The sequence below is a fragment of the Coregonus lavaretus genome (genome assembly GCF_964263955.1).
Source record: "Coregonus lavaretus genome assembly, chromosome: 1".
Taxonomy (NCBI): Eukaryota; Metazoa; Chordata; class Actinopteri; order Salmoniformes; family Salmonidae; genus Coregonus; species Coregonus lavaretus.
In genome coordinates this window covers 82,311,477-82,339,428 of record NC_139988.1, presented here as the reverse complement: position 1 = coordinate 82,339,428, position 27,952 = coordinate 82,311,477, and the positions used below count along the sequence as shown (strand labels likewise).

Genomic DNA, 27,952 nt, shown 5'->3' with positions numbered 1-27,952 from the left:
AAACAACCTCTTTGGCCCCTGTGAATGTCACATGTGAAGTGACCACAACTCCATATCATACTTATCTAAATTACATAGTGGATCATACAGAAGCTGCTGAAAGTGTGTGTGGCAGAAGAAGAGGGCGGGCCAGTCCCTGGGGAGGCCTGCCTCTCTTTACAGTTGTCTCTTATCCAAATGTTCTGGGTGGAGCAGCAGAGAGTGTGTTAAAATGTGACTGTGTTAAACAGTGACTGCTCCTTTTACAACACAGAGCCTCTCATAATTCCCATAATATAAAGGCTTGCTACATTTCATTGTACTTTACATATAGAGTTTGGCACAGTCTGAAAATGACCTAGGGTTTATCAGTTGTCTGGGGTGAGATAACTGTGTTTACAGTATTGTGGTACGTTAAGCTTATTGCCTGCTCTATTGTGACAGTGTAATAAAAACCATGTGCTCACAATCACTGCAATAGAAGGACAATGGGAAGACAATGAAGAGTGTTAGTGGAGTAACAAGAAAATGGATGGAGTATTGTGTATTAGTAATAAAGTTCTAAATGTGTCTTCCCTCCACAGTGGTGCTCTCTCTGCTGGCCTGTCTGAGCTCCCCTGTCTGTGAGGTGAGGAGTGCAGCCACAGCCACCCTACAGACCCTGGCCCAGGTGGACATCTCTCCCTTTTACACCATCATCGACAGGCTGCTGAGGACCTCCGCTCATCGCTGACCCCACTCACCGCAGACACACACCCACACAGTCCATAATTAATATACTATTATATATTGTCCATAATGTCTATACACACCATCATATACATATATATTTATATTCCGGACTCTGACTCTACTCGTTCTAATATTTATATATTTCTTAATTCCTTTCTTTACATTTTTTGGATTTGCGTGTATTGTTCGGTAGCTATTACTGCACTGTCGGAGCTAGGAACATTAGCATTTAGCTACACCCGCGATAACTTCTGCAAAGTATGTGTACACAACCAATAACATTTTATTTGATTTTGACACACACACGTAAGAACAACCCATTAGTCACATATACAAGCTTGGAAGTCAACCTTTATTAATACTGTTAAAAGAAACATAGAAACTATGAATACGTCTTTCCATATTTGTTTCAGTACTCCCATTAATACATGAAAAACAATGGTTAACATGTAAAACAATGGTTAACATTTAGCTTCTCAGAGCTTTTTCTCAGAACACTGCTCCACAAAGGTCCTGATGGTCATTCTGAAGCATAGAGATAAAAACTACATAATAACGAGGTGTATATAATGTTGTTGCTTGCTCCTCTAACTATTGTATGCCATTACTTGAGTCGGGTGCTCTTATAAAAGCCATAAATCCAGTCAATGAAATGGAGGACGTTCACCATTGTCAAAAAGCAGAACTTGTATATTACACTTGGGTGCCTTCAAGCTTTATTTGTGTTATTGAACCAATAAAAACAAACTAAATGCATGCACCTCTTAATCATCATCCATCATCATCATCATCATCCTCCTGAACAGCTTTCAGCAGTGCTACAAAATATCAAAGGAATATTGTAACACAATGGTATTATAGAACATAATCAAATTTAAGTACATTATACAAAGAGAGTAGAAAAATCTAAGTAGAAAAATCCAGAAAGGTACTGTATGTAATAAGTTTATAATAGTGTTCCTCAACCTTTGTCTGTACCAAGGACTGGCATGCTAGTTTTCTTCCTTTGGGGACTTGATTCAATCGGTGTTGGTTCATGGAAAAATCACTCAGATTTCACCATGTGCTATAGCCTTTTGATAAAGGACAGTTGCACTAAGGAAGCAATATTCCATGACCTAGTGCCGGACTATAGACCAATGGGGTTGAGAAACACTGTCGTATGAAGTTGCGTGAATAGTTTGTTTACATGCACAGTGTCCGTCTTTGTCAGTGGACACCTTTGTCGTATTCAAGTACCCTCCTCTAGGTCTGGGGGTTAATAAATTAGAGACGCGGTGAACTGCCCTGCAGTTGCAATGTGATTGTGATCAAAAACAAAAGGTAAACGATACAATGTATCAAAGTAAAGTACAGTTTTGGGAATGTTAAAACTTTATGAGAGACAATGACCTCACTTTGGTTGTTTGATTTGAGAGGTTCATGATTCAAAAGTGATAAAAATAAACAAACGAAAGAATGAAAACTAAAATAATGCTATATCTGAACTGCATTCAATGTGCACAAATACCAATATTAACTTAGGTAAACCTGGGTTCACCCTCAGATATCGACCAACAAAGTGTTTAAAAATGTCGGATTTTGTCGATACACACATCTTCTATGCTACGTATGATTCTCAATTTACTCATTCAGGGGACGTAAAAAATATATACACATTTTACGTGTTCAGTCCATATCAAAAGTGTCTCAGTGTCAACCTATGCTTATACGCCTATGGCTTCCGGCAACACTACCAAATGGGTTTCTCAATGGGAATATGGACTAACCCACATGGGCTAAAACTGGCTTTCTCGGTCTGTGTAAACTCATTTGGACATGAGAAAAAAACGTAATCAAGCCTGTGCCATGTATTGTTGACCCTCTATACAATTTGCACTTATGAAATATTTCAATTTACAAAAGAGAGATGTAAAAAGCTACATGTAAATATTCACAAAAGAGAGATGCAAAAAGCTAATCTAGATTGGTTTGACAGCAGGTTCGTCATCCTAGAAAAAATCCAATCCTTGTGGTTGAAAGTAAATCGACTCAGTGATGACTAAAGCCACACAAATGCCCAGTCTACTCTACTGTCACCTTGACACTTACCATCATGGGATACTCAGTAGTTGATAAACAAATTTCATCCATTGCAGTATTTTTCCTCCAATGACTACATCTTTTGCTGTCCAGCAACAAACCATTACATCTCCTGCTAATTTCACCCCATCTCCAATAAATACTATGTTTATTTTTGGTTGAGGGAGCATCTTTGGCAGTGGGACTATTGCTTTATTGGAGTGGGGTCCCTAAATCGCTCTCATGGTCTGTTGTTGGGGCATGGTGGGGGGCGTGAGGGAGGGGGGCAGGGGGGCCCTGGGGGGGTGCGGGAGGGGGGTGGCCCCGGGGGTAGCTGGCTGACGGGCGGTGCTCGCGGGGGCGGGCTGGCCTGTGCTGGCGGCGGTGTAGTGGGGCGGATCAGGGGACGATAGTCCGGAGCAGGGGGGCTATGGGCCCGAGGAGGGGCCTTCGCTGCTGCTGCCGCTGCCTCATCTTTCACCCGGGTGAAGTTGATGCATCGACCCTGGGGGAAAGAGACCGTAACATCAGATTACATGGTGATCAATGTCCTAAAAGTCAGGAGGTATACAGAACCCCATTAAGCTACAGTAAAGACATAACTCAGGTTACATTGTACCCCCCCACATGATCCAACCCACCTCCCACGTACAGTACACAGGTGTCTTACCCATCAGCCCCTGCTGTGACTCCTCTACCCTCTCCTCCCAGCCCAATGTACTGTTACCAAAGAAACTGTGGCTGCTTTCTAATAACCCCATGTTGTTTATAGCACCATATGGAGAATGAGAGAGACAAATGTAGAGACAGAGGGGGGTAGGGGAGGGTTGCTCTGATTTGTTGAGGCAATTCAGAGCAATGCGTTCCTTTTGTAGCATAAACTTTTCCTCCCTATTCTCGTCCACTACTTCCCTACATAGTGTGAACCCCCACCACCACAGTGGCGTCTTACTGTGCACTCGCGTGGTATATGGCCTAACTCAGATTCATGCCCTTACCAGACAAACAACCCAGTGATCCTTTTTCCATTCCCCACGCAGATAGGCAGACATGGACTTACTAGGTCATACTGTAGAGGCATTTAACATATGCAAACACACACACAAACACACTTTGAGCGGCTGCATTGGCAAGACGTCACTGAAAACAACCGAGGACACATTCCATTGTAAATTACATATCAAGTAGAAAGAAATACAGAAATCCTCTGGTAAACAAGCTCTTGTCTCTGACATTCATTCAAGTCAATAACAGGACGAGAGCATGAGAAGGATAATGGAATCGAATCAAATATTATTTCATTCTCAGTGCATACATTCTCTGCAGACCCTTTGAGAGAGGTTCATTTTAGCAACCTTTCCAGCGAGTGCATAACGTTGAAGCAGTGTGGTCAAATCAAATCGAGCTTTATTTCTACAGGACATTTCAGACATGGAATCAGACATGAATCAAGTCTGCCAGGAGTTTTCCTAAATGTGCCAAATTGGTTTTCAAGTACATAACTATAGAGAACATACAGAAATGCTATGGTAATACAAAATTTAAGTTTGCACACTCCCAGGAATGTCATGCATGATGGATCATTAGCTTCCCTACAGAAAAGACACTAACCTTCACACTTCTAGATGGCCGGGCGGGGTGGGTGTGGAGCAAGAGATCAAACTGTAGAACTCAGTTCCTACATTTGAATATAAAAATTGGTTTCCCAAACAAAACTACACTACATTTTATCTCTGGGACCCTCAAGATGACAAATCAGAGCAAGATTACTGAATGTAAGTACATTATTTACCTTCAGAGGTGAATGTACCAAACCAGTTGCCGTGATAAAAGTGTTTTGCTGTTGTACACTATCCTCAAACAATAGCATGGTATTTTTCTGCTGTAATAGCTACCATAAATCGGACACTGCAGTTAGATTAACAAGAATTTAAGCCTTTTGCCCATATAAGACATGTCTATGTCCCGAAAAGTTGGCTGTTGTTTACAACACCATTCTAGTCACATCGCATATTGAGCAGCAGCCGTCCTGTATAAGGGACACTGATCCCGTAGAGGTTAAATATATCCACAGTTTCGGCCCCCCTCAGGTTCTTTGGCAGGCTGTTCCAGAGGCTGGGGGCATAATAACTAAAGGCTGCCTCTCCATGCCTCTTGGTCCAGAGGACCTGAGGAACCTACTGGGTACATAACTTAAAAGCATGTCTGACGTATTAGGGTGCACAATCATGGATTGATTTAAAAACCAATAGAAGACTCTGGTGTGAGACTTTGAACCAGAACTTACAGTACAAAGGCAAGACAAAGATGCCCCTTCGAACCTCCCTCTTCTAATGTCTACCATTAAAACTCAGAGGTCATAAAACAGACTAGTCCGCGTTACGTCAGAATAGTTTTCACTGGTTGAGACGACTCTTGCGGTCGTCTCTGCTTGCTATTAACCTCATGTCCTTCGCATTGCAAACGCTCTGTCAGGGGAGACAGTAAATCAAAGCCTCTAATTTAACCTCAGGAGTCGATCTGCTCGAGCACATGATATTCTGAGAAGTTGGAGAGTAGTTGGAGACACATAGCTGAGGTTCTATGCAGCGGTGTGAGCCAGTGAATTAGGACTAGGGCTGCACAAAGAGAGAGGGAGATGACTAAACCAGACTAAGCACAGATAATCATACCCTGTAGTACACGCAAGCGCACACACACACACTGAACTATACCACACTCAACCAAAACTAAGCAAACAGGGAGCGTGTCTGGGTGTCCTAAAAAAGCACAGAGAATCCCACAGTGGAGCTGAAGAGGAAGTTGGGGGGAGGGAGAGAGAGGACAGAGAGGGAGAGAGAGAGACAGAGAGAGAGAGAAAGAGAGAGAGGGGAGAGAGAGAGGTTAAAGAGAGAACGAGAGAGAGAGAGAGAGAGAGAGAGAGAGGTTAAAGAGAGAACGAGAGAGAGAGAGAGAGAGAGACAGAGAGAGAGGGGAGAGAGAGAGGTTAAAGAGAGAACGAGAGAGAGAGAGAGAGAGAGAGAGAGAGAGGTTAAAGAGAGAGAGAGAAGAGCAACAGATGCTGCCTTTCAATTTTTTCAGTAGTCATGGAGTTAGATCAACAGCTACATGAGTTGTATTCAGAGAGGATGCATTGACTAGGGGACATAGCAGATCCATTGTGAACCGATGAAATCAAAGGAAACTAGGCTTGATAGATCAGCCTTTCTACTGTGGCTATGAGGAGCATTCAGTCGTGTTTTATGGAATTGTACTGGAAAGGCTTTTAGCCAAGGCTTCTCTCAATAGTGCCATTCAGGATACAGGCGTCGTCATAGCAATCTGCACTGTGATAAAATGCAACATAGCAACAGAATGAAATATGTCTGTCAGTAATCCAGATCTGACCTTTGCCAAATGTGTCCAACGGAACACACAAGGCCTGTGAATGTTCTGTGAACACCAATATGGCCTGTGTGTGTGTGTGTCTGTGTGTGAGAGAGTGAAAGAGAGAGCGGGTGTGTGTCTGTGTGAGTGATAAGAGCTGTGTTAACAGCAAGCATGGCCCAGGGGACAGACATGGTGAAAAGTCAATGAGACAGGTTAATGGGTCTCCTCAGGTAACACTTTACAAGGAGAGAAAATAGCTAGTCTGCCTTGTATGTGTTTTCATTCCTCCCTGAATGCAAACAAATATTACACCAGTACAAGCAGGACTGCTTCTGAATGTTTCAGCTCCTTTGTAATCGACCGCAAATTACTTGAGTAGGCGACGCCATTACACAGAGGGATCGAAACAGTTCCTCTGGAGTAAGCTTTGCGTCACGTAACCTTTTGCATGTTGTGATCATTAAAAGCTTTCCTGGGTCAAACCCTTTGAACAAAGTATCGACATCTTTTTGTCCGGGAGAAATCTGAAATTTGAAGGATGCTAATCATCATTGTTCCTCTTTGAGGTCGATTGCTGATTTCCTGTGTCGTTGTTGAGAGCTTATCTGGCAGTACTTCACGTATTCTCAGTTCCTATTTTTGGCCGAGGGAATACTCTTTAAATGTCGAATTCCAGTTAAAAAGGGCTATTGAAGATTTTCTGCAAATAACGCATGATTTTAACTAGCACCTGGAGAGGTGCCACTTCAGCAGGCTAGCTGCTACTCTAAAAAGAAAGAAATTAGAGAATATCTATGGGATACAGTCTCTCAGATAGCCCAGCCCTCCAAAGTGCATATCTAGAGCAAAAACCAACTCCAAGCCAAACTCCAATCTCCGTTTTGATACAAAGGGTCAGCATGGCAAAGTTAAAACATGTGAAAGTAGAGCTTTTGAAAGCATTAAGAGGATCTGCCTGGAGTGTGTCCACAGTCCTGGTTTATTTCCCTTTTATGGCAGCGGCTGATTTGAAGCAGGTGTTGGACTCTGCCTTATCATGAATCATGGCACTGGTGAGGTGTCGGCCACTGCAGGGGCGTTTTTTGGGGGGGGAATGAAAGGACTGTCTGATGAGGGATTGGGCTAAGGCTTGGCTCCCAGGGTGTGTTAAGCTTTAGTACTCACATGTTCTCCTGGCTGCGGCCGCATGAGAGAGACCTGGTCATAACCGCGGCGAAACAGGGCCCAAATGGCATCCAGTTTACCCTGCAGACAAGAGACAGAGAAATGACTACAGTGAATACTGTCAAAAATGCATTCTAGCTAGCAAACTGGTAAGTATGTATGGCCAATATGTTATTTCATACTACACAGTACCCTATTAGAAATGTATTGGTAACGAGGAAGAGAGTGTACACACTAGTCTGAGAAAATAAAGGAAGAAAGGAAAGAGATGCAGGGTGTTTCTACCTGTATAGGTGTGTACCACTTCCTGTCCGCGGCTGGCTTCCTGTTGTGGGCCTTCTTGGGCTTGGGCTCGTAAGGCTCAAACTCCTGCTCTGGCATTTTCACAACGGCGTTCTTGGGCATCTCCAGTTTAGCCCCCTCCTCCGTTGAACCTTTCCCTCCCCAGCGCACCTGTAGGAGTGGAACACAGATGGGTTTTATGACCTACAGTACCTGTAGAAGGGGGTCTATATACTACACATGGGCAGTGATGTAGAGTCAAGAATAAAGTTCCAACTTTGATGTGTTTGTGAGGAAATATGGAGAATGAAGATTGAAATTGCTGTAATGTCAAGAGGTGATTAGATCCGCCTCACCTCCATTCTTTTGATTCCTCCGACTCCTCTTCCTCCATAGTAGGATGCATCTACGGTGGGCCACTTCTTCTTGGGCATGCCATCTTCATCATCTGATTCCTGGCAGAGAGAAAAGATGGAAGCATGTGTTCATGTGTTACGATATAATGCATCTTTCCCATATTCTTGGCCACGATGGTAAACGTCTCCAAAAAGCAATTTATCCCACTTGTCTTGTATGAATGCTTTTTTCATTCACCAACAATACAGCTTCACAGAAAATAAAAGAAGAATTCCGCCAAATGGAAATAGAATTGAAAGAGGGTAAAATTTGGAATTAGTGAGCGCTTTAGGCCACTCATGCATCAGAGATCCATAGAATATAATGTCTCTCTGTTTCACGACCAGCTGTGTCACATCTATGGAAAATGTGACAAAGACTTATTATTTGGGATCAAGTTCTGTGGCATCATGCCTTCGAAATGCCCTGAAGAGGCCTCATAACTGCATCACTTAACATTTTTGTCACTTATTCTTGATTTTTCATCTGAATACTTTTGCTTTTTCTTGGAACTTCATCCATATTGAGTATAGACCCCACTGAGCTTGATGATGCGTTCTCTGGTTCGCTAATAGTTCTGTGTTATGATTGAGACCCTGTGTGTGACTGAGTGTGTGTGTGTAGTCCTTTAATGCGCGTGTATACTTTCAGAGGAGATTTAATGGCTGACTTACTGGCTCTGGAGGAGGCGGTGGAGGAGGCTCTTTGATCACCTAGATAGGAAGTTCAGGGGAGAAAGTCACATTAATATCAATTGTTGGACCACTAGCTATGTTTCCAGTAATTTGTCCAGTGATTTTTCTTGTCGACATTTAGAAAGTTTGCATAGAAAATAGGTTAGACAATTGCCTGCTATGGTGCGTTTCCATTTAACAATCTTGTTTTCGATAAAACAGCTGGACATAATGACGTGACACCAAAAAAAAAAAAAACTAGTGTTGAATAAAAATGTAGTGGTTGAAGTGTTTCCATTACCCATTTAGGCAAATTACGCGTTAATAAATTGGCGACAGCCTGTATGCCCTCCCGCCTATCTGTTTCATGTCTCAGGTATCCCGAGAAAGCCAGCATGGATAGAATGCAATAACTGACTAATATTTGCCATATTCTAATAATTCTCATGTGCCTGAATGTATCGCCATGGTCCGTGCCATAGTGAAACTTGCACTCCTGTAGACCTGAAATAATTGGATGTTGAAACTTGTATCCAGCCAACCAGAAAAGCAAGGCAAAACAATTAAGCCATTCTTGAAAGTCAGGACAAGGATCCTGCAAAGAAACATTATTTTTATAGTTGAAAAATAGATTTAGCAGGCAGTAGGCATTTAGATGTGGAGTGGAACTTCATAGATATGTGTTGACATCACGTGCCTCGCGCACCTTCAAAATTATTCGGCAATCATCATTTATTTTCCAAATAAAGAATGTTCAACAAAAGAAAAACCACCCCTGTTGAAAAAACCTGGGTCAATGGAAACCTGCCTAGTGACTAGTGGACACATCATGTGTTCATTATCATTTCCCGGTAAACAGATGTATCATTTATTTCCTGAATGAACTGCAAAACTTAAAGAAAATTGTTACAAAAGTTTAAAGTAATGTATTCTGGTAAGTAAAACCCCTTACAAACAATTACAACATAATGTTACATTACATTGAACCAGATTACTTTTTTTTACGGTAATTACATAAGTCATTCCAATGGCAATTCCTCTGCTATAGGGTCTACTCTATACAGTATACAGATGTAGGATCTTAATTTTAGCCAGTTTGCTACAGCAGGAAAATAATCCTGCAGTAACAGAAAATGTGAATTATTATGTGGATTATAATGAATGGACATTTTTGTAGGGGTTGATACATTTTCCGTAAAAATCAAGTCTGAAATTTCAAAGTGGAAATTACAAACTTCAGAAGCCTTTTCAAACCACAAATACACTACATGTTTTAAATGTCATACATTGCAGGAAAGTTCTCCTGCAACAGGGTGATCAAATACAAATCCTACACCTGTAATATAACACGTGGCCCATAATCGGCATCATATTGAACCAACTTTTAATGGAGGGTTACACTAACCACAGTGCAGCAGAGGGGCCAGAACCACCACATGAACAGCACGGCCATCAACAGGAACAGAACCAGGAGTGTGATGAGAAGGATGGTGCCATCAAACTGCCAGGGAAGATAAAATACGACAGGGTTACGACCCCCGCCGCCACCCCTCCAAATACACAGACCAGGAAGACTATAAAGAGAGAGTTGGTAGAGCATGGCGCTTGCAACGCCAAGGGTTGTGGGCTCAATTCCCGCTGGGACCTCCCATACAACAAATGTATGCATGCATGACTGAAAGTCGCTTTGGATAAAAGCGTTCGCTAAATGGAAAATATTATACGTTGAGGAGGGGGTCTCGATCTAAATAATGGACAATATAGTTCCTATTAGCGCCTATAGAATTGTGGATAAGATGTGATGGTGTTTTTTCCTTATTTATTTTGTGAGGTGAGCGGGGCGCTGGTTAAAATTGTACTCTGACGTGGGGGTTTCGGGGGGCTGTTGAGTGGATCATTGCTGAAGCTCCTTTGGCTCTAAATACAAAAAGGAGGAAACTTACTCAAGCAAAACAAGAGCCCTCTGAACGTTTTTTGAGAAGAGGATGGCCCCGGAAAGAGATTAAGAGGAGGAAAAAGGAGGTAGAAATAAAAAACAGAAAAAGATTCAGATAGAAGAAACTAATAAAGGATTCAATGCAAAATTATGGAAATTGGATCATTGTTTCCCAACATTAGACAATTCCTAGTGAGTTTTGAGTAGTGGTTGTAAGGTGAATGGTAGAGCATACTTACACACTCTGTGGTGGTGATGTGCACAGAGCTAGTGATGAACGACAGGCCTTCATTCATGCTCACTTGTAGATAAACAACCCTGAAACACAAAAACACACACATTAGGCTAGTTAAGAGCTGCTTGGCCAAAACCACTGAATGGAAAAAGGGCACAGTTGTCCGGTGCCAAGGTGCCACACAAAGAGAGCTTTGCGCCCAACAAACAAAGCTATTATTGCGCAGACATGTTATTACATGTCTGAGACTAAGTAGGGCACTGGCATTAAAGTTGGTTAAACCCTTTGTCAGCCAAGACAGGTTTTTACCTTGCCCGATCAAAAACAATTGATGCCCATTTCACATCTATTTTTCTTCATATCTCCAAAAACTACTGCAAGTACCTTTCTCTTCTGGGTGCAAAACAATTATTCACATGTGACCTCAGGTAGCCTGGAAAACTTCTCAAACCTTGGTGATAAAAAGCCTAATTTGGAATTCCCTGCATTTTTCTATCGGTGCAAAGCACGTAGAACCGATCAACAGGGTATGCGAAGTAGGTCATTTGGACTGATAAGCCTTGTTTGGTTTGGCTGAGAGAGGGCTGGAGTCTGTTGGTTAAATTAATGCGCATGCATACCTCAGTGCCAGCAAACGACTGTGTAGACTACAGTCTTATCCCTGAAAGAAGTAACAATCAGGGGGAAAATATGGGTAGTTGGACTTGGACCATGTTCACATTGTGGAGATATGTGTGTGAGGGGAGCATGATCAATTTGACCATGGGATGCTAACTGCTAGATGAGATGACTCTACAAATGAAAAGACTTGGGAAAAACAATGGGAGCGAAGGGGGAGGAGGGAGTTAACTAGAGAAACTGGCCACTGGATGTTCAGGGATAAAATACCAGACAGAGAGAAAGACAGGAAGCGCCAGTCGTGGCTGTGTGGTGTCAGACATCTGTAAAGCAAGCAGATGAAAGGGCAGGGTAGGCACTAGGCAGACCTTCTGCTGCTTTGATCAGAGCTGCTAGTGAGGGCGAGTGAGCGGCGCCTGGGGGGAACGGAGCCAGAAAGGGAGAGGGGCGTAAGTGGTTGCGGGTGATCAGCTAAGAGAGAGAGAGAGATCGAGAGAGAGAGAGAGATCGAGAGAGAGACAGAGAGACAGACAGAGAGAGAGAGAGAGATCGAGAGAGACGACAGAGAGAGAGACAGACAGACAGAGAGAGAGAGAGAGAGAGAGAGAGAGACAGAGAGCGAGAGAGACAGAGAGCGAGAGAGAGAGCGAGAGAGAGAGAGAGAGAGAGAGAGAGAGCGAGAGAGACAGAGAGAGAGAGATGTTTATGTTTATTTATTTTCCCATTTGTACTTTAACTATTTGCACATTGTTACAACACTGTATATATACATAATATGACATTTGAAATGTATTTATTCTTTTGAAACTTCTGAGTGTAATGTTTACTGTTAATATTTATTGTTTATTTCACTTTTGTTTACTATCTACTTCACTTGCTTTGGCAATGTTAACACATGTTTCCCATGCCAATAAAGCCCTTAAATTGAAAAATTGAAATTGAAATTGAATTGAGAGAGAGAGAGAGCGAGCGAGAGAGAGAGAGAGAGTCTTTATTATTATGGAACCTTTGTGAGTGTAATGTTCATGTTTCCTGTTCATTTGCTATTGTTTATTTCACTTTTGTTTATTATCTATTTCACTTGCTTTGGCAATGTAAACATATGTTTCCCATGCCAATAAAGCCCCTTAAATTGAAACTGAATTGAGAGAGAGAGATCAATGTGGCAGGGTGAGGGTAGAGGAGAATGCTGGCGGTAGAGAGAGGAAAGCAAGCAGGGGACAGATTAGGGGAATGGGGTGAGGGCAGGAGGGAGGAGGAGAGTTACAGGGTTTTGAGTTTGGGGGAACACACATTTTGGGTGGGAGAGAGTTTGTGGGCTGGAAAGTACGTAATGTACTTTTGTTTTCTGTCTCCCTTAACTGTCTCATCCAAGGTCAAAAGAGCCCTCAGAGTCTAAGTCGTTTACCATTGCTGTCTAATTCCTCAATTTATGACCTGATGAAATAAGTTCTTAAAAAATGGGGTTCTGAAGTGGTTTGTTGATTTTGGAGATTCTGCGGTCTACATTAGAAATGAAGCAACCTAATGATGGATGCGTCTGTTGTTGGATTATGGGGTACACAGGACGCTGCTGAGGGGAGGAGTAAATGGAATGGTATCAAACACATGGAAACCACGTGTTTGATCCCATTCCATTATTTCCATCCAGCCATTACTATGAGCCCTCCTCCCCAATTAAGGTGCCACCAGCCACCTGTGATGGGGCAACCGTAACACTGTCCTCATTATGAAAACACAGGGCTCTAACCAACGAGGCTCTAACTGAGTGAACTCATTGTCGTATAGAGAGAGAGAATAGAGGAGGAGTGGAATTTGGCCCTGACAGGGATCGTAAAAGACACCCTAATGAATGGCAGGCTTCTTCTGGTAGTGTGTGTGTTTATGTGCGAGGGCTGGAGAGTGATCGGCTAGACATGTGATCAAGAGGCAACACACACTCATCCTACAGTGCTTCAAAACAGTCATACCTCTGACCATCTTAAAACGGATTTTAAAAAAGATACTCACTGCCCAACTTCGTCTATTACCGGAGCTGTACACAGCAGGAACGTATCTTCGATAGCCACAGGCTTCTTATCTATGGAGAGAGCCAAACACTCCGTTTACTTAAATACGTTTCGTTTCTTCAATCAACTGTAGTTCTTCATGCATGTTACAGCTAGAAATACACATTACACACATTGGTATGAAACACCTGGTTAAGCCTACAGTAAATGAAGTGTAAATGTAAGTAGGTACTCACTAATGGTGAGGGTGTCATTGAGTCTAAAGCTGCACAACACCTGCTCTATGTTCCTGGCGTGAAGGAAACCGTTCCCTCTCACCACCACCTGGAAGCTCTCTGGAAATAAGACACAACACCTTGAGTTTAGAAAAATAGTACATAAATGTAATGTAACCAATCATAAGCTATCAGACCTTGCACAATTATGTTATACAAGAGTAGCTAGACTGGCTTGTCAACATAGGTTAAATAAAAAACAGAAAACATCATGCTCAGGAAACAAAGGTCTTATGGGACTTGTCTCTCTCGATTAGGAAACAAGTCATTTATCAAATTGACTTCCATTTGGCAGGCCAGCATAAACTAAACATGGACATTCCATTCAGAGACCCTCTCATAACAAGATCCCCAATACACTACACTCCATTAACCCCAATGGGGATTCATTCGAGTGATCATGGTCCTACTCATTAGGCACCAAATGGAGAAAACCCCCCAGACTGAAACAGAGCGGGACTACTTGAATTTTTCCAATAAGAAACATGTTTTACATTTTAGCAGACGCTCTTATCCAGAGCGACTTACAGAAGCAAGGGTTAAGTGCCTTGCTCAAGAGCACATTGGCAGATTTTTCACCTAGTCGGCTCAGGGATTCAAACCAGTGACCTTTCGGTTACTGGCACAATGCTCTTAACCGCTAGGCTACCTGCTGTTTTCCATTTCAAAATGTTTTTCTACGTTTTACTAGTGTGCCGTAACGAATACGAGCCAGCTGAGCCCCAGTCAGAGGGAAGGGCACCGGCACCAGCCTGGCCCCTTAATGAAATGAAAACAGCACTTAGCCAATGACAGGGAACTAGCGTTGATCTGCTTTGATCTTTTAGGGACCCCACCTCCTGCGCAAACACTGGAGGGCTCTGCAGCTAGGATCTCAATACAGGACTTCTTGATGATCTGAAGAAGGAGAAGATGATTGAGTTGACTAGGTTAAATAGGCTAAAGGTGTATTGAAATAAGAGACAGGTTCCTCATTTACAACATCTCTGTCTATTTTGACTTTTTAACTTTCTCTGAAGGTACGTTTTGTGAAACAGGTCTAAGTCTCTCCTTCCTGCTCAGGGTGTATTTACCGAGTCGATCACTCCTCGCAGGGCTACGAATCCGCCCATCACAGGAAACACATGCTCGATGGTGTCTGCTATGGTGGCCAGCTATAGGGGGAAGGAGACAGCAGGTTTATTTACACAGACACAGTGCTTCCTCCTGACTCCTGTCTCAGTAACCAGAGACAGACACATATTACGTACATCATGACCCATTCACTTCAGTGAAGAGTTCAGTGTACACTTGATTTGAGATAAAATAACCATTGAATTATATTGTATCTCTATGCCTTCATCTCTCGCTACATACATGACCAGGTTAGGGGGAAAAGAACAGTACAATGATAGGGACACTAAGTACAATCAGGTACAATCCTGATGTACAATCGACATTGGACAGAGGCCTAAACAACCTTGATGGAGGTAAAAGTACAGTATGTTATAGCCAGACATTTAGTGAAAGTCAATCTGGGTGGTAGACCGATGCATAGGGTCGATCAGGTTTCAAATCCAGTTAAAACATTGCATGACTCTGAAGCTTCCTTCTTAGCTAATATGGTAATCGTTTGCATGCGAGTCAAATCGCCCAATTTCTCTGTCATTACTGCTCAGCCTGGCGTTTAAGTAGCCCTATAAACCTCACAAGCAAGCTCGGGTTCAAGATGTGTAGGTAGATGGAATTATGTGATACATAGTCTACAAATGGGCTACTAAATATAAATAGCATATATTGTAATCATTGTAGTGAAATAATATTGAGTGAGTAGTATTACTGCATGTAATTACAGTATGCCATTTTCTGTTAACAACAGGTTCCTAAATGTGTTTTGACAGGGGAGCAGGAATGCATGTTTTACTGCAAACTAAACCCTTGCCTGTGTCTCGTTAAAGTCCTTTACTCCGACACAGTACACCATAGCGCCTAGAGACCGGCTTCTCTCTGCCTGTTTGTGGGAGAAAACCAAGAATCAGCACCAGAGAACATGTTATTACATTGTCTTCCCTTTACATCAACAGGAAGGTGAATGTTCTATAAATCCAATTTGCCGACCTCCTGTTGTGCGGTGACGAGTTGGTGTTCATTCAACTCCCCATCAGTCAACGCAATGATAACACTTGCTGTCCCTGTAACGGAGAGGTCAATCAATTGTATGACTTCAACATTGGCAAGTACCGAAAATCAAGTGATTTTTGATACGTCTAACTCTAGTGACAGATGCCATTGGATGCTTACCAAAGTTTTCATGGTGTATCTGTTCATTTGCCTGAAAAGAGAAAACAATGTTATTCTTCTTCTTATGTTTAAAAAAAAAAATATGTTAAACAGGCGAATAACGTGTGATAAAGTAAGAACCATGTCAGAAGCAGATATGTACCCTTTCCAAGCCCAGGTGCATAAAGGTGTCTCCCCCAGGTATCTCTTTCCTCAACACATTCAATCCTTTTCTTATCTCCACCCTGACAAACAACACAAATCACGTTATAAAAAAATGTCCTTGTCTGATGTCTAAATGTCATTACTGAGTAAAATAGTAATCATCACTTTCTATTTCAAAGTCCTCATACAAGACAATGGCTGTGTCCCAAATGGCACCCTATAAAGGGAATAAGGTAGCATTTGGGACGGAACCAATATTTTAGTTTACCTGTTTTCTGTCAGTTTCATGAGAGTGGTTCCTCTGGATGAGAAGACAATAAAGGACATTCTCAACATGGGGCTGTAAAACAACACAGCACACAAACAACGGTTAGATACCATGGTGGTCCTGAACCATTAGAAAAATGCATTTTGTCAAGCCTCAAAGAGGCCATACTATGTTTGAACTCAATCCATAAACAAACAAACTAAAATAGGGACCACCCACTGGACACACTCTCCAAATAATTTATTTCACGTATTTATAGTGACATGCAAGGACGTGTTTTGGCGTCAAAATGTCCCTAGCATTAGAAAAACTTTACACGGAAACATGTCCATGAATTCAAGCATAAATCAGTGAATTCTCTCATGTGGTTAGTTCCATCCTATTGTTTGTTTATGGGCCATGTTCACAAGGACTCTGGACCCAATTTGATGGATTCATATGTTGTTTTTGAGACCATTGTAATCGGGGAAAAACAATACCACCCAAACTGAGGTAGCTTTCTAGCTAATGATGTAAAGGGAATAGCTAGCTAGCTGACATTGCTGTGCACTCTGGTCATGTATGTCTTTGTCTCCCAGCTTGAAGCTCTCGAGCTGCCGTTATGTTCATGACACATGCCATTACCGCGGTGGGTTGGTAAGTGAATGAGCACATGGCCAGTCTTTACTCCATTGGGGAAATAATGTTTTTGCTGGGGGAAAGTTATGTGTTGTCGAGTACTGTTTCTCTTAAAGCTCTCTGGATGGATCCTGCCATTACAAGCCAAGCAGCAATGAAGATACTTTTCCTATTAGTAAATACATGATTGTTACTGAATTCCCATGCCGAGGGCGATGTAGGACTATTTTCCAGCATGTGTTTGTTTATTTGTCCGGCTGGCGCCGCAGAGTCTAGCTCTCACCCATCCTCACCCTTTCTTCCCCTCACATGAGAGATTGCTATCACCTCCAGCTAGTGGCCTCAGCCAATTGGACAACCCCGATTCACCTCACCTCTGTGCACGAGCTAGCCATGCTGTCTCTCAAGGCCCTGATTGACAACAAAATATCTTTGTGATGTTCTCTTACCTGATAAACTTTTCAGCTAGATGCTCCACAAAGGAGTATATTTCTATCCAGTGGTTTTTGACACTGCCAGATCTAAGAAAGAAAGAAAACAGAGGAATACTTATATCCTACTACCTAATGTTGTTTAAAACTACACCTGACACATTTCCTAAATGTTTATCCAATGCCTCCTAGTACAGAAACTGTTTGTACTATTGCAACATATAAAGTCAACACAAAATCATCACAGAGATGTTATTAGTAAGCTGATTGGCCAAACAATATGTCATGGAAAACACAAGCCATTTGAACATTAGCAGAAGAAAATCCATTGACACAAACAAACCCCATTTAAAAGGAGGAAAGAGGGTTAGGACACATCTGAGGACCAAGTCTGTAACTTAGCAACCTGCCCAGCTAGCTAGCCTGGGTCTCTAAGTTTCCATAAGGGACCGTAGCAGTAATAGTCCCTATGAAAGCTGAATGCTCTCCACAGAGAAGAGCTTCATTTCCTCTTAGTTAGGGAAGGAGGGGACCTGGCTGGGGGTTTTGGCAGTGACTCGTTACTGAAGAATATGACACATGAACCAATCACTGTTAGCGGATGGATGAAGCAGTACCCTGAAATAGGATAATGGTGCTGACGAAGCCTCACATGGATGTGTGATGTAATAGTTGTAATCTGGGCACCAGACTTAACATTAACTTGTTTTCCCAGTTTAGTCTCAGTACTGGTTTTCTGGTGTATATTTTTGTTGTTGTTGTGTAGGATGAACAGGCATGACATACTGTGCAGATTGAGTTGAGTATATTCTTTATAAGCTTTATAAGCATTGCAGTCGTCTGAGTCAAAGCACCCTGTGAGGACAGTACTTTTCAAACTAAACAAACCTTACCCAAATAAAACTTGTGGGGGAGGCCAGCTAGCGTCACACTTGGATGTTCAACAAATGTGCTGAATAAACAGTGTTCATCTGACACGGCTTGAACACACACAGTCGGACTGCCCTGACCTGAGGGAAGAGCCAATCTGTCAGGCATGCAGTTTGTTTCATTACTAGGGGGAAAATACTGCACCTCAAAATGGCTTCTTTCATGTACAGTACAGCCATATAGGGATAGTGTTTCAGTGTTTTTCTAAGACGGGTGAAGCTAAGGACTCCCGCCTTGGAGATTTTTTTGCATCACAATGGATATTATTTGTGTTGGACAAGACTGTTTTCTGAGGTACCAGGCAGTCGTGGGACTGGGGCCTAGCTTGCAGTTTTCTCACCTGTATAAACAGCATTAGGAAAGGAAGTGGGCTATTGTCCTGTGAGATCCTTGAGGACAAATTTGTGGTACTTTTTCTTTGATACAATTTTAATAGACTGAGTCAAACCATTACAGTTCAAAGGTTTTGGAAGTTGCTATTGCAAGCTTCAACAGCTTTGTTGACTAAAATGATTGAGTTCTTGACGACAGGAGTTTGAGATTATATCATATCAAAAAGAGTGTAAGTGTTATACAATTGATATATCCTCTGACTATACGTACATGATGAACGGCATGTTGGGCCATATGAAACTCATTTTGAAACTCACGGAACTGATGGAACCCCATAGCCAAGAGAAAGAGAGAGAGAGTGATCGGGGTAACATTCGGATGACTGGGATAATTAAAACCACGTGTTGGCTCTTTAATGTCTCATCTGCTGGGGGAAGCAGAAATGATCCACCATGGATCTCCAACCACAAGTCCATTTTTTTGTCTTTCAGCCCACACAGATGCCAAAATAGATCAGCAAAATGGAACTGGAGGGACCGGTGAGGTCAGAGCTCTAACCAACCCACTGAAAACTGTCCTGGGGAATAACAGACAAATGACATAAGATGAATGACAGGCTATGGTCTCAAGGCCATAAGCAACAGCTATCTAGTTTACTACAGCGTTTGATCAGATGGTGTACTGTTTCCAAACACCTTAGGACACTCATGGAGGCAACATGCACCATTATCATCCAGCAACGCTAAGCATATCATGTCAGGACTGTGCTAGATGTCAGAGGGAGAGAATTCATTACTTTAAACACATGAAAGCCCAGAGTAATTTATATATTTTTTTTAATCAAGCCTTTCTTTCTGCTGACTGTGTGAAAACTCACCACTACAACGAGCAAAATGAAGTGAGTGAGGGAGAGAGAGAGACAAAGGGAGTGAGAGAAACAGACAGAGAGAGTGTTCAGTCCGTCTAGGCCAGGGATGTCAGAAAACGTGGGAAAAAGCTCTGTCAGACCAGGTGTTCAGTAAAAGGCTCTGCTCTCACGCTTCTAAGTGTTGAGAGGAAAATCCAACACCATGAAGCTGTAGTGTCCCATTCCAGTTGGGCCTGCTGCATGTTAAGAACCACCCCAGTCTGCGACCAATGATCTTACTCCAATTTAACTGACTATGCAAAGGGATTTGTATAGAGAGACCAATAACCTACTTTTAGCTTGAGGCCTACTTGCTGTGTCTAGGCTTCCAACTGCAATCTTTCTTTACTCTCACTCACTTTTTCTCTTGGATGTTTTTCTCTCTTTCTTCTTTTCACCCTCTTTTTCTCTGGGTGCGATATTATTTTCTCTAAATAACTGACTGCCCCTTTAAAATGTCTGTCTCGCTCGGGTCCCTCAAAGCACTGGTGATTCTAGACGGTGTGATAACATTTAAAGCTGCAATATGTAACTTTTGGGGTGACCCGACCAAATTGACATAGAAATGATGAGATCTGCTGTTCTTGTTGAAAGCAAGTCTAAGAAGCCACCGAGTGGCACAGTGGTCTAAGGCACTTCATTGCAGTGCTAGCTGCGCCACTAGAGATCCTGGTTCGAATCCAGGCTCTGTCGTAGCCGGGCCGCGACCGGGAGAACCATGGGGCGGCGCACAATTGGCCCAGCGTTGTCCAGGGTAGGGGAGGGAATGGCCGGCAGGGGATGTAGCTCAGTTGGTAGAGCATGGTGTTTGCAACGCCAGGGTTGTGGGTTCGTTTCCCACGGGGGGCCAGTATGAAAAATAAGAAATAAATAAATCATGTATGCACTCACTAACTGTAAGTCGCTCTGGATAAGAGCGTCTGCTAAAATGACATAAATGTAAAAATCTGTTCTATGTGCACTATTTCTATGCTTCCCATTCTTAAGTTTTGTTTTTGCGTCTTTTACTTTCGCCGTTGTACACCAGCTTCAAACAGCTGAAAATACAATATTTTTGGTTATGGAAAATATATTTCACAGCGGTTTAGATGGTATAATGATTCTCTACACCAGGGATCATCAACTAGATTCAGCCACAAGCCAATTTTTACTTGAGCGGATGGTCAGGGGTCCGGAACATAATTACAAATAATTTGTAAACTGCAAATTGACCAAACTGATATAATATTTAACTAAAACAGAATAATTTCAAACCTTGCTTACATTTGTATATGATCACTTGTATACGATCACTGGGAATACCTTGGAACAGATTTCCAAAATAAAAATCACTTGGAGCTGATTTGCTGGCGTTTTTAGTCTTTTATGTCCAACAATAAAATGAAAATTAAATTAAAACAAATTTTGGCCCGTGGGACGCCAGTTGAGGAACCCTGCTCTATACTATACTTGCTTGTTTTGTCACAAACTGAAATTAGGTGAACTATTAGAATTTTTGCAACCAGGAAATGGCAGAGCGATTTCTTCATAGTGCACCTTTAACAAGGCATTTATTCCTGCAAAACACACGTGCCAAAGGCTACTTCTGGCGCGTTATGGAGGCCAAAGCAGCACCATGGTCCTGGAGAGAGAAAAAAGCACATTCCACAGTGAGAAAGTCTTGACATGTTTACATTATTTCTAGACTCCAGCTGTAGTCTGGTTGGCTTGGACTTTATCATTAAAATGATCATGACTTAACGCCCAACTTCAATGTTGGCCTGTGAAAAGAACAACATTTCGCAATGATTAACATTCTTGTGAAGAATGATGAAGACTTGAAAAAGAAGAACAAATGGCTGCTACATGCATCCTATTGGGAAAACACAAGTGCCAAACATAATTGTTTCCTATTGTCCCATAGCTTGATCAGAAAACAATGATATAAAGGTCAAGGTGGACAAGACATACAGTATGACTGTGGGAATCTGCTAGGGCATCAGAGCTTCTAGCATTATGATCTTGTGTCTTATAAACAGTGTATGTCTCATGGGCCAGAGTTTTTACATCCTACAAGTGGTAAATGCAGGTGGCAGTAGCTAGGTTTCTATCCAAATGGTGACAGATTTTCATGCAAATATTCCAAAATCTGCATTAAGAAAATATGCAAATTTTCCACCAGTGGTGTGTTTCCAGCGGATAGAAATCTGTGCGTGATGACGTAGTGCACATGAAATGTACCTTTTCGCTTAAGTTTTCATGTACTGAATAAAAATCGAATGTTCAATGTGTTTTCATCACTTTTTTAACTCTACCGATAATTATGTCACAAAAACTGTTGCGTTAAATAGCAAATGTGCCTAGTCTGGTCTTGGCTCTTGGCTCTTGCCAACAGCTGGCAGATACAATGTGGGTAGGCTAGTCTACATGATGAGATTATTATGGATAAGAGCGAGAATATTTGTATTTGTCAAACGTCAGTCAAGCATCTTTCATCATGTCCCCAGAATAAGACCCTCAATATTTATTGGAAAGGAGCATCAAGCTCATCACCTTGCACTTTCACTACCCTGTGAAGTTCATCATAACTTATTTAATCTGTAGCCTAATAAACCGCATGGTTTCCCGAGTCGTAGTGTGAGGACCACATAACATGTCATTGCGTGACTCCAAGTTTACTTCGATATGATGGTTATTTTATCAATATTTGCACATAAATGCGTTTCCACCGCCATTTCTCGCATAATTCATTTTAACAACACAAAAAGATGCCACCATGTCGAACGAACAAATGATCTGTTGGCATTTATAAAATTGTACCGAAACTTCCTGTTTCCATCACAGCTGATCTGATTTTTTTTATACAGTATGACTTTACTCGCATAAAAACTGTGGATGGAAACGTGGTTACAGATAAGGAAGTAAGGGCAAGGAAGTGATGTCAGCAGACCAAAAGTAAAACTTTAGCATCTGATTAGCATTAGCTACAGTGGTAGGGAGTGCGTTTTTAGGATTTTTATTATGCAGAACATTTGGCGTCAGTACTGGTCTGCAGTGATAGAAACATGCCCTAAAACAATCAATTTTGTTGTGTTCCTTATAAAACAGCAGGATAGGGCCTACCAGTCTGATTCAGCTCAATGCCATACCCATAGAGATCTTATTCAATTACTAATTATATGGTCATACCTCAGTAGGCCTATAGAACACCACAACATAGGGATAACTTTAGCTTGGTTCTCTTTGATCCACTACCAATTTGGACCTTAACAGTAATGATTCATGATATCCACATGGTCCGTTTTCCTTTACTGGGTGACCCCTTGGCTGAGGGAGATTTTTCCATAAACTAGTCGTGTAACCTACAGGACTCATATTCAAAGAAACTCGAGACCAAGGTGTTGTAGCCTAGTTGTAGCCCTATGCAGTGTGACAAGAGCCAGACCTGGAGGAAAAACTCCTGGTCCTATGGGATGTAACTAAGGCCCAGAGTTTTTCCTGTTCAGGTCTGGTCAGGAACCCAATGGCCAAGCTAAAGTACAAAAGGCTATGTCCTTAACCTACATCTCAACCAGTATATGGTCTGTGCTAGTGTTGTAACGATACCAGTATCGCGATACTATGACACCAGAATTTTCTTGGCAAAAAAGAAAACATGAAGCAGACTCAACTCTATGGTCATTTAGTGTGTGCTGTAGCTTGCAAAATAAACAAATGTGACTCTGGGTGACAACATAAGGCAGTTTGTTCCAACATTAGGACTTCTTTCCTCAAGAAATTTAGTCTGCTTCATGTTTTGTTTCCTTTGCTTCCTTACGTCCTAGTATTGCGATACGGGTGTCGTGAAAACACTAGCCTGTGCATCTCATAAACAGCTCAGGCCTGAGGGATGAAGGGAAGTCACAAACGAGCATCCGGTTGTTTGAAGTCAGGAACCTCGCTTAGTAGCGCCAACATCCTCATCATCATCCAGGGCCACACAAGTTTGTAGACATACAGTGCATTCGGAAAGTATTCAGACCACTTGACTTTTCAACATTTTGTTACGTTAAAAAAATATAATAATCCACAGCAATCTACACACAATACCCCATAATAACAAAGCGAAAACAGGTTTTTAGAAATGTTGGCAAATTTATTCAACATAAAAAGCAGAAATAACTTATTTACATAAGTATTCAGACCCTTTGCTATGAGACTCAAAATTGAGCTCAGGTGCATCCTGTTTCTATTGATCATCCTTGAGATGTTTCTACAACTTGATTAGAGTCCACCTGTGGTAAATTCAATCGATTGGACATGATTTGGAAAGGCACACACCTGTCTACATAAGGTCCCACAGTTGACAGTGCATGTCAGAGCAAAAACCAAGCCATGACGTCGAAGGAATTGTCTGTAGAGCTCCGAGACAGGATTGTGTCGAGGCACAGATCTGGGGAAGGGTACCAAATAATTTCTGCAGCATTGAAGGTCCCCAAGAACACAGTGGCCTCCGTCATTCTTTAATGGAAGAAGTTTGGAAACAAGAACCCGATGGTTACTCTGACAGAGCTCTAGAGTTCCTCTGTGGAGATGGGAGAAACTTCCAGAAGGACAACCATCTCTGCAGCACTCCACCAATCAGGCCTTTATGGTAGAGTGGCCAGACGGAAGCCACTCCTCAATAAAATTTACATGACAGCCCGCTTGTAGTTTGCCAAAAGGCACCTAATGACCATGAGAAACAAGATTCTCTGATCTGATGAAACCAAGATTGAATTCTTTGGCCTGAATGCCAAGCGTCACGTCTGGTGGAAACCTGGCACCATCCCTACGGTGAAGCATGGTGGTGGCGGCATCATGCTGTGGGGATGTTTTTCAGCGGCAGGGACTGGGAGATTAGTCAGGATCGAGGGAAAGATGAACGGAGCAAAGTACAGAGAGATCCATGATGAAAACCTGCTCCAGAGCGCTCAGGACCTCAGACTGGGGTGAAGGTTCACCTTCCAACAGGATAACGACCCTAAGCACACAGCAAAGACAATGCAGGAGTGGCTTCGGGACAAGTCTCTGAATGTCCTTGAGAGGCCCAGCCAGATCCCGGATTTGAACCCGATATAACATCTCTGGAGAGACCTAAAAATAGCTGAGCAGCAACGCTCCCCATCCAACCTGACAGATCTTGAGAGAATCTGCAGAGAAGAATGGGAGAAACTGCCCAAATACAGGTGTGCCAAGCTTGTAGCGTCATACCCAAGAAGACTTGAGGCTGTAATTGCTGCCAAAGGTGCTTCAACAAAGTACTGGGTAAAAGGTCTGAATACTTATGTAAATGTGATATTTCAGTTTTTAACATTTCTAAAAACCTGCTTTTGCTTTGTCATTATGGGGTATTGTGTGTAGATTAATGAGGGGAAAAAACTATTTAATCAATTTTAGAATAAGGCTGTAACATAACAAAATGTGGAAAAAGTCAAGGGGTCTGAATACTTTACGAATGTGCTGTAGAAATATATCAACAATTAATCATACATCTTCTACGAGTTGTGTTTACAGATCTTATCTAAAATATGTCAAAATCAGATCAGATGTATTACGTAAGGGGGATAGGCTATAGCAGGACAGAAAGTCTACTTTTCTCTCCCGAGACAGTGAGACAGTGAGACAGTCCTGCTGCTGGTCTAGAGTAAGATGTTGGAACCACAAAGATTTTTCCTATGTGGGCGGAAAGGAGGAAATGCATGAACTGGTCACTCCATGGCTGTGTTTACACAGGCAGCCCAATTCTGATATTTTCCCCAATTTTTGGCAAAAGAGCTGATCTGATTGGACAAAAGACCAATTACTGAAGAAAGATCAGAATTGGGCTGCCTGTGTAAACGCAGTTTATGTAAAGTACACTTCTGAATGATGGTTATAGTCATGTACAGACTGTGTCTTATTCCCCCGTCTTTAAAGTGAGAAAGGAAATAGTGGACCTTGCAAAGATACCAGTGGGCATGGTGTCAGACATGCTTCCCCCATTTGTCCAGAGGAGTTACTTTTATTGTAAATAAGAATATAATGTGTTTCTAAACACTTCTACATTAATGTGGATGCTACCATGATTATGGTTAGTCCTGAATGAAATGTGAATAATGATGAGTGAGAAAGTTACAGACCCACAAATATCATACCACCAAGACATGCTGACTCCAAAATGACACAATACATTATTTATAATTAATTTCTATTGGGCACAAAATAATCTGAAACACAACCAAAACAAACAGCAAATGCATCCAACAAATGTGTAGAGTCACAAGCTTGATGTAGTCATTGCGTACTATGAATATGGAACCAAACACTTAACTTTTTACTACTGTAATACACATATAACTGCATTTCTCCAAATACTATTGGTCCCCTAAAATGGGATAACTATGTACAAAAAGTGCTGTAATTTCACCCGATATGGATGAAAATACACTCAAATGAAAGCTGACAGTCTGCACTTTAACCCCATAGTCATTGTATCATTTCAAATCCAAAGTGCTGGAGTACAGAGCCAAAACAACAAAACATGTGTCACTGTCCACTATTGTCTGTTTAGTAATGACTGAATAAGGTGAAAAATGAATTAAATCAAGTTAATTTGTGAGAACCCTATAGATTCTGGGATAAGTCTTTATCCCTGGCCTGTGGAAAAAAAAGCTACCGGTCTGACTTTACAGAAACAGATGTAACAGCTGGAATAGCGGATTTGCATTATAAACTCTCTGTACGTGCATTAACAGTTTGCAAAGTTTGAATAACAAATACAACGTTTTTTCTTTTAACTTTTTCTTTTACTTGGCCAGTGTACTCTATTAACAGATGTGTGTAACGAGGGAGGCTTGGCATCTCAATATAACGGCTCCCTGGATTTTTTTAGCAGTATAATAATAAATATGCCATTTAGACAGTTACTTACTTGTCTAGCACAAAATACAAGTCGAAAGCCCCCTGACATGTACTTTCCTCTCGTTCTTCTTCTACTTCTTGCTCTGGTTCAGCATTTACAGATGCTAAAGTGAACATAAAAAATCCAAGGAAAAGTAGGGCAAGAGACATTTTTCCCCCAAACCTCGCCATCTTTTCCCCCAAAAAACGAAAATTCTTCAAAAGCTCAATGGAACTAAGTCAATGCTGTCTCACATCCCCAATGTCTTGAAATTACTTCTCTAGGCAGAGATACATAACTGACAAAAAATACGGTCAATGCTGCGCGGGAGAAACCTGTTGACCTCAGTTTCCAAACATTACAGACCGCCTGCCTCCTGACAAATATTGGATGGGCGGTGAAGGCGAATCTACCATACCAAAGCTTGCAGTACTTTGTTCTCTTCTTAAAACATAGAAAATAATTTGTTCAGAGTAATTTTACTCTCCGATATAATCCTGTCATATTCGTATGATAAAACAATCGTGGAGTATTTGAGAAACAAATCTAAAATGTTTCAATGGGTTAGAATATATGTGGATAATTCACAAATAGGCAAGTTTCCTGTGAAAATGGTCAATACGAGTTTTAGTTAAAAAAGCAAAATGGAGACGGGCAATGTTAAGAACCTGGAGCTCGGGAACAAACTTGGCAGAAATGAACCAGGTTTCATATTTCTGCCTGGAGCTAAAAAATAAAAAAAGGTCGAGATTCCATCTTGCACCTCCCTCTCAAGAAGCTAATTTTGGGGAAACATATGCCTGCCTCTGCATCGACAAAGAAATGATGAGCTGCAGCATCCACTGATGTCTTCACACCAAAATCCCATCTGTCCTGAATGTTATTATTGTAGGCTTATAGAGTAGCACAGTATGAGTCATAATACCCATAAAACCTAGCGGTCAAACAAGGAAATGGTTCCAATCGTTTTTCCAATCGGGGATTTTAGAAACACTTCAAATAAGGGCTGAGTTTCGTGTAGGCTTACCTTGGCGTGACGTTTTGATAACCGTTTAAATCTCTATAGGACAAGGTGACTTTTATCAATATATTCGCCTGTATTTACCCCCCAAAATGAAATGATAATTAGCTGCTAATGTGGCTAAAGAACTACAAATGCCATGATATGATCTGGACGAGTGTGATGCGTGATTTGAAAGAGTCAGGCGCAGGAGGGTAAATCACAGTTTATTCAGTAATACAGCGTTAACCAGTCCAGTGCGCAAAACAGGCGCACTGGAACAAACAGGCACACAGGGAAAATACCCCGGCAATACAAAATACACTGAGCTAAACCGAGCTACTATCTCCTCACAATAAACAATCACCCACAAGGACAAGGGGGCAGAGGGAACACTTATACATGTACTAATGAGGGGATATGAACCAGGT

At 41.8% G+C, this 27,952-nt stretch overlaps 1 protein-coding gene across 1 annotated transcript; it reads right to left on the bottom strand.

The window, feature by feature from the left end:
* Nucleotides 1-1,042: 1,042 nt before the first annotated feature.
* LOC311129902 (anthrax toxin receptor 1-like) lies at nt 1,043-27,368 on the bottom strand. The gene is made up of 18 exons (XM_084162441.1): nt 26,552-27,368; nt 17,490-17,561; nt 16,423-16,494; nt 16,153-16,234; nt 16,011-16,041; nt 15,828-15,901; nt 15,652-15,720; nt 14,804-14,884; nt 14,567-14,627; nt 13,692-13,790; nt 13,457-13,526; nt 10,833-10,911; nt 10,063-10,158; nt 8,658-8,696; nt 7,944-8,042; nt 7,591-7,758; nt 7,306-7,386; nt 1,043-3,277 (listed from the first exon to the last, which is right to left on the bottom strand). Exons 1-18 carry the CDS (start codon nt 26,710-26,712, stop codon nt 3,014-3,016), a joined length of 1,698 nt encoding a protein of 565 aa, XP_084018567.1. The 5' UTR covers nt 26,713-27,368; the 3' UTR covers nt 1,043-3,013.
* Nucleotides 27,369-27,952: the final 584 nt, after the last annotated feature.